The 7,513-nt window shown below is 52.2% G+C and overlaps 1 protein-coding gene across 1 annotated transcript; it reads right to left on the reverse strand.

The window, feature by feature from the left end:
- Positions 1 to 1,606: 1,606 nt before the first annotated feature.
- On the reverse strand, positions 1,607 to 5,963 carry Gfra4 (GDNF family receptor alpha 4). Its single transcript, XM_047539247.1, has 7 exons — positions 5,906 to 5,963; positions 3,583 to 3,928; positions 3,386 to 3,495; positions 3,159 to 3,293; positions 2,424 to 2,515; positions 2,106 to 2,274; positions 1,607 to 1,974 (listed from the first exon to the last, which is right to left on the reverse strand). Exons 1-6 carry the CDS (start codon positions 5,961 to 5,963, stop codon positions 2,194 to 2,196), a joined length of 822 nt encoding a protein of 273 aa, XP_047395203.1. The 3' UTR covers positions 1,607 to 1,974; positions 2,106 to 2,193.
- Between the last annotated feature and the right edge of the window lie 1,550 nt (positions 5,964 to 7,513).

A 7,513-nucleotide genomic window follows, 5' to 3' on the forward strand; every position in this document is an offset into this window, starting at 1 on the left:
AGAACAGGTTGAACTCAGCTTTGCTTTGCCCAATATCTTCTCTTTATTTGGAAAACCAGGTGACCCTGGTAGGCTGATATGCTCCAGGCCACAGAAAGAAGTCCATAGTTCATGTTCAGCCCATCAAGGCCCATGAATGCTGGGAAAAAGGTACCTTTCTCTGCAGGGACTGCTAATAAACCTGGGGTGTTGGAATCCTACCCACCCCTTGGTGAGGGCCTAACTGACTGCAGAGGAAAGTCACTGGGAAGACCAGTAGAGACAACATCATTTGAACCCCTGGAGACAGCTGTGCCTGAAGCCTAGGTTACTCAGGTGCGTGCTCAAACCACTTTGACTTATTTTGTTGCAATCAGGAGGAGCATCCTGGCTGAAGCTGGGAGCTAGATGAAAGTATCAGCAAGAAGCTTGTGGGTTTGGTGTGAATTGCAATGTGCACACCCAGTCCCACAGCTGCTGCTCTGGTCAGGACAGTCTTAGTCCTCAGTGTTGGGGTGGTCTCTGCTTAACCACTGTGTTTGAGGTCCGGTTCTCCAGGAGCTGAACCCAAGACCAGGATTCTCACACAATGAAGGAAATACCCTTAGGGAAACCTGTAAATAAGGGAGGCAGGAGGGGCAGGGGCAGGAGCTGAGTCATGAGGTGGTCTCAGCTGACAGAATTGTCCCAGCCTGAGGCAGGCAGACCAGGCCCTTGTACCCCTGCCTCAGTCAGTACTGGGCTGTAGTTGCCTCAGGAGCAGAGTATAACCTAACAGGCATTTCTGGGCAGTGATTCTCTAGAGAATGAGTTTGGTAAGAAGCTAGGGAGGGGTTGCACAGACCCAAGAGGTCTCTGAGCAAGGCACCAACAGCCTCACCTCAGCCTGCTTCATGGTTCCTATCAAACCTCAAAAGGGTCTAGGAAGAGGCAGGAAGCAGGAAGAAGGAAGCAGGCAGAGGCTTAGTACCCAAACCCCTATATTGTACACAATCCTCCCCAAACTTCTTTGCAAAATGCAATTTTTTTTTTCAGTGTTGGGTATGCAACTAAACATCATTTTTCCCCCAGGTACTGGGAATTGAACTCAGTGGTGTTCTTCCACTGAGCTATATCCCCATCTCTATGTATTTATTTATTTATTTAGTGTCTCATTAAGTTGCCCAAGCTGGCCTCAAATTTGCAATCCTCCTGCCTTAGTCTCCCAAATTGCTGGGATTACAGCCTCACCGTGCCCAGCCCAGGACTGCAATTTAACATTGTTTGTAGCATTTGCCGGGTCACACGGGCTAATATGTGTTACTTGGCCACCCCAGATGTGAAGGAAGTTGGAAAATGTACTTTCTTTATCTGAAAATTGGCAGAGAAGAGACAAAAGCAAAGAAAATCCCTGACTGTAGGACCTGAGAGTTGATTCATTTCGGCATCTGTAGGGGGCCTGACAGAGCCCAGAGTTCTGGAGACATCTGAGGTCACACAGGCCAGGAGAGGCACACCCCACAGCAAACACTGGTCTCCAGGCTCCAGGACACAGACAACATGAAAAGAATGTGTCTCAGTGCAGGTGGGTTTATTGAACACGGTGCACTATTCCTAGTGCTGAGGAAAACTATGGGGAAAACGGATGACCAAGTAGCCAGTGCAGTGCAGGGGCAGGGCAGGGACTGACTCCTCTCATTCCAGGGGATGCCCACCAAGCAGCATATCATGGACAGGAAGCAATCTGCCAACATTAATTCTGGGGCACAGGTATTGCCTAAGTGGGAGGGTGTCCTCAAAGGCAGCTGTGCTAGAGGGAGTCTGCTCCCATGCATTCCTTAGGGTGATACCTGCTTGAGAGGCCAACACAGTTTCCTAGAGTTCCAGGAGTCCGGATGGTCTCTGACCTTCTTTAGATCTGGGGATGCTAGTGAGGCCTCAGCTGCAAAGGTGACCCTCTCCCGTGCATCCCCAGTGAGAGAATCCAGTTGTCTCAAGGTCTGTGAAGAAAGGGACCTACAACCGAGATGACTACTGATAGAAATCAGGGACTTGCAGCCAGGCCCCCAGCCTCCAACCCTCACTCCAGGGCATAGGCACACAGGTGTCCAGATGGGCAAAGGACAGGTGGGAGGGCTAGCCAGTACCTTTTCAGAGGGCAATAAACCAGAGACATGGTCCTGTACCCCAGCAGTGTGTGCAGTCAGCTGTGGGGTCCAATGTCTGCTGTCCTAGTCAGAGCAGGGCCTGGAGAACCAGGACAGGGAGTATGGACTGCAGGGAGCTCCCTTCCAGGGGCCTGTCTGCAGAGGGTACCTAGGGGTTGGAGCAGAGTGAAGACTGGAGGCAGGAACCTGGCACTGCTTTCTGCCTGCACTCCCTCCCCAGGTCACTCAGGCGTCCATCTCTGCAGGCCTGGGTGGGAAGGCTCTGAAAGCAACAGTGTGGGAACTGGCTGCATCTACCTGTAGGAGGCGCTGCCCAGGGTCGTGGTGGGAACCCAGTTGGTCCTGCAGGATTGAGGGCCATTGGCTGTCAAAGGATTGTATGGCACCATCTATGGAGGAAGGAGTCCAGGGTGGGCTTGGCTGGGAACCTCAAGCACAACAAGTCCCCCTGGCATTTTTAAGGAATGGCTTCTGGGACAAATGGGAGGTGCATGTTAAGGAATAACAAAATAAGGACTCACAAACTCTAATCTTCCATCCTTATAGGAGGTGACAATATACCCACATTTTACAGACAAACATAAAAAGTCTTAGAGGAGTTAAACAACTTTTAGCTAGTAAGTGATAGAGTCGGGTTTCAAACTCGGACCCCCTAACTCCCAGACATTTAAGCCATTAGGACCCCATGAGAGGAAATCACCAGAAGAGGGAATAAGCACATGGGGAAGGAACCCACTCATTAGTGCTGGAAGTAGAAGTCTCCCCTTGGCCAATCTCAGTCCCTGAGCAACGTGTTTTAACTCTTGCCCCCACCTGTCCTTAGAGACTTCGGCCTTGATACTACTAGGATTCTGTGACCTGGTCTCCAGAGAGACCCCCCCAGGAGCAAGACGACAGACAATTGAGGAGGGAGTGTGCTGCGTGGATGCTGCAAGAAGCCTTAGTTTCCTTCCCTCTAAAATGGGCTCTGTCAGCCAGGCAGCCATCCTGGCTCTCGAGCCATCCCTGCGCGGGGGGCGGAGGGGCCCTCACCCAAGCAGCGGTTCCTTGTAAAGAGCCCCTGGAAGGCTTCGCACTCCTCACGCCGGTTTCCGCTGGCTCTGCAGTCGCACCAGGGAGCCACGCGCGCACTCGCGTTGTCCACGTAGTTGGGGGTGATCGCGGTACCTGGGGGACCCCAAAGCGGAGTCATCGGCCCACACTGGCAGAGGCATCCTCTGGAGAGTCCCTGCCCGTGCCCGGATCCCGACCGTGCGTACCCACCAGGCCCGCGTAGGCGCGCAGGCAACTGGGGCCCTGGTCCCGCAGGCAACTGTCTCGGGTGATGGGGACCGACGAGCAGGAGGCCTGGAAGGTCAGGAGGCGGGGCCTGCGCGGGGCGCGGGGAGGGAGGTGAACTGGCAAGAGGACCCGCCCTGGTCAGCCCGAGAGACCGGCCCCGCCCCGCCCCACGCACCTGCAGACCCGGCTCCTCTCGCAAGCGTCCATCCGTGCGAGACAGGAGGGCGGCTCCTGGCCCAGTCCCGAGAAGGCGCAGGCGGGCACGAAGGTTTGGCGCCGTCGCTCGCCGCACGCGGGGCTCGCACATGGACAGAAGAGCAACGCGTGGGTGAGCGCCTGCGGCCCGCGGGAGAAGAAACGGCGCAGGGCGCGGTGGCAGCGGGAGCGGGGGCACCCCCCGTTTACGACCCTCCCCAAACACTGCTCCACGTACTCCGTGCGCAGTCGCTGGCACAGCGCGTTGGCTGTGCACGCTTCGGCAGCGTCCACGCAGCGGTTCCCCCCAGCGGAGCTTGCAGACCCTGGTGGAAGTGGGGCACGCTTCAGTTCTCTGTGCACCCTACGTGCACGTTTCACCCTGACCACATCCCCGGAATTTGTAGGGCGCTCAAGACTCAAGTGGGGACAGAGTGGGGACTAAAGGTGTGGCCACTTGTCACTGAACTGACCTCGTTCACTGAGTGGGCAGCGGCAGGTTCTTGGAGTCCTTGCAACACGTTAGGGATCAATGGGATGCCTGGAAGCTGGTCCCCGCCCTCTGCAGAAGCTAAGGCCCATCCTCCCCAAGTACACCCACACCCAGAACTGAGGCACTTATCCAGAAATAAGCCTGCGGGGCGCCTCCCATCCTCACGGGCCCTCCCTGATGGGGAATCAGTGAGGCTTCCTGGAGACCTGGCTAATAGAGATTTATTGGAGATGGCACTGAGGACAGTAGCCGCTCATCCTTTCTTTTTAGTACAGTGGGACACCCGACCTTTCCTCTTCCTCCACTCTTGCCCCACATGGAGACCCTTTGGGTCTATAGGTTTCTAGTTCTCCCTCTTTCCTAGTCACCTCCTGCACCTCCTCCTTTCATCTGTGGCGGGAGGTGTTGTCCCTCCTAGTCCTTCCAGATGTGCCCTCAGGGGTCTAAGTCATCCTGCCCAATCTGGACTCTGACTTCCCCAGCCCTCCACCAGCCAGGCAAAAGGATTCCCTGAAAGGGCTCAGGCCATTGGAGAGACCAATTAGACCTGACTGCGGAGTGTGGTTTTAAAGTCCCTGATGGCATCACTTTTGGAGACACAGGTCTAGGGGGTTCATCAGGGGTTTCCATGAAGGCATATCCTAGTGACAGGTGATACCCTGCTGGAAGCAGAGAGGGCTTCTGCCACAGTAGACTCACACAGGTGATGTAGACAGGGGGCAAACTGTGCTCTCTTGTGCCATCTATCACCTGTAAATCTAGGCAAGCTACAGTATCCAAAGTTAGGACTTGGCAGCCCCTTCTTAGGACCTGAGTCACTGAAAGCAAACTGACCTCTCCACTTTCCCAACCCTTTGCTGAAACTAGAAAGCTTTCTGGTTCCCCCATCTGAATAAATAGGGCCCAGTCTGGCCCCTCATCTATCTTGCTATGTGTGACTTGCTGGGGGCAGGGGGTATCCTGACTCAGGACTGGGAACACAGTCACTCTCTGGCCTTGCCACCTCTTTCTTCCTAGGTTGTGGGTTAGATGGCTTGGATTATGGTGATTCTTGCTGTGGCTTCAGGGGTCAGCACTGCAGGAAGGACAGACAGACTTTGAAGGCTTGGAATAGGTACATAAGTGGAGGGGGCAGATGGGAGAGTGACAGGGCCTCCCCTACCCACCAGAGGCCCAGAGCAGAATTGTCCCTGCTTTGCTGGGCACACCCCCAGGCCTCAACCATGCACAACAGCACCTAGTGCCACCTGAGGTCTTGTAACCGCCTGTTTCTTTGCTTACCTCCCAGGCACACCCTTAGCTCCTCTCCACTCTCGAAACAGTGCACCTCAGCTTCAAGATATCTTGTGCCATAAACCTTTACCAGACTCCATTCTTCACACCACACCAGACCCCAGGAAGTCACCCCTCCCTTGTGATGCCCCAGGGTGGAGAAGGGACAGTCCTAGAGGGTACAGCAGATGCCAGGCACTGAGACACTGAAGATGCTGGGCAATGAGCCCGTGTGATACTTCAAGACTAGGAGTGGAGCACTGGGCTGGGGCAGAAAGAGCTGGGGGAGGGGAGGCAATAGGAAAGGAAAGCACCTGGGGCAGAGTTCCAGGATGGGACTTAGGAGGTGGGTGGCTCAGCTAGGCCCGAAGATTGTGTACACGGCATGTGCAGTGGGGCAGACTGCCAGGCCTTTTCTCTTACTCCCCTTTGTGTGTTTCAGATTTTCCTGGACTCTCCCTGTCACCCTCCAGAACTGCCTCTGAGATGCAGGGCAGAGGTCAGGGTTCGGGGTTCAAGGGAGGAGACAGGTACTCACCCAGTAATAGTAGTAGCAGCAGCAGCAGCAGCAGCACAGGCCCCATGCAGTGAGCCATGCTTGATCATGAACAGAGAAGGACCAGAACAGAGAAGGACTGCTCCAGGTAAGAGCCGCCACTGGACAGTGCCCCTGAACAGAAGAGCAGCAGACACGCAGGTGTCTGCACTGACACATGCGCTCTGCTCCCTCCGGGAGGAGCCTTTGCAGAGAGATGATCCACCCTCTCCATCCCCCCCAGCCACGCCTTCAGGTGTATCCAGAGCCATGAAAGCCAACACCTGACTATGCCTACACAGACCCATCACACTACTGTTCCTGAACATTCATAGCAACACCCACGCAAGCCAAGGAGACTTTGCTAAACTTCTAACTTTAAGAAACCTAAGAAGTTTAAATTAAGAATTTTTTCCCTTTCTTTATACTTTTATTGTTAACCTTTTGTTAACTAATTTTATGCTGGTATGAAATTTGCAAAAATGTTAGCATGCCCCTTTTATCCTTCATCCAGCTTCCCATAATTTTATCAAATTACATAATCACAGTACAATCATTAAAACTAGGGAATTAACATTGGTACGATACTGTTAAATCATAGACCATTTCGAATGCCCCTGGTTCTCCCACTAATGTTCTTTGTCTGTCCCAAGATTCAATCTAGTTTCCCACAAGGCATTTAGTTGTGGTCTCTCCTCACTCTCCTCCCATCTGAGGGAGTTTCTCCATCTTTCCTTATTCCTATCCTTGAATATTCTGGCGGGTGAGAGGGAGATTCCAGTCTTCAATAGGCATATTTTGTAGAATGTATCTCTTAAGTTTATCTGATGTTTCCTTCTGATTAGCATGAGACAACATTGTTTTGACTAACCAAAAAGTTATTCTATCAAAAATGTTCAGATTAAAAATCTCAATACTGTGATTTTAAAAATGCACAAAAAAGAAATCACATCCTCTGTCTTGATTTTTAACATACTGTCCCAAATTTTCAAATCTTATTCAAATATTCAAATATTTCAAATTTACCATAAGTGGCATATTTGTTTTTTCTTTCATTGTAAACAAATGGGATACATGTTGTTTCTCTGTTTGTACATGGAGTCAAGGCATACCATTTGTGTAATCATAAATTTACATAGGGTAATGTTGGTTGATTCATTCTGTTATTTTTTTTCCTTCCCCCCACCTCTCCCACCCCTCTTTTCCCTCTATACAGTCCTTCCTTCCTCCATTCTTGCCCCCCTCCCTAACCCTAACTCTAACCCTAACACTAACCCCTCCCACCCCCCATTATGTGTCATCATCCACTTATTAGCGATATCATTCGTCCTTTGGTTTTTTGAGATTGGCTTATCTCACTTAGCATGATATTCTCCAGTTTCATCCATTTGCCTGCAAATGCCATAATTTTATCATTCTTTATGGCTGAGTAATATTCCATTGTATATATATGAAAGGCCCCAGCTCCATGCCTCGAACCCTGAGTTGAGGCTGAGCCCCGCTCCCGTCCTTGGCGGATAAGGTTTCCAGGCTACCGCACATTCCTCAGACAAATATCCCTCTTAAGCACAGGGGCCCAGCAGTCCTGTTTGTCCTTGAGACAGTTAGCAG

Source organism: Sciurus carolinensis, chromosome 2 (assembly GCF_902686445.1).
Source record: "Sciurus carolinensis chromosome 2, mSciCar1.2, whole genome shotgun sequence".
NCBI classification, from domain to species: domain Eukaryota; kingdom Metazoa; phylum Chordata; class Mammalia; order Rodentia; family Sciuridae; genus Sciurus; species Sciurus carolinensis.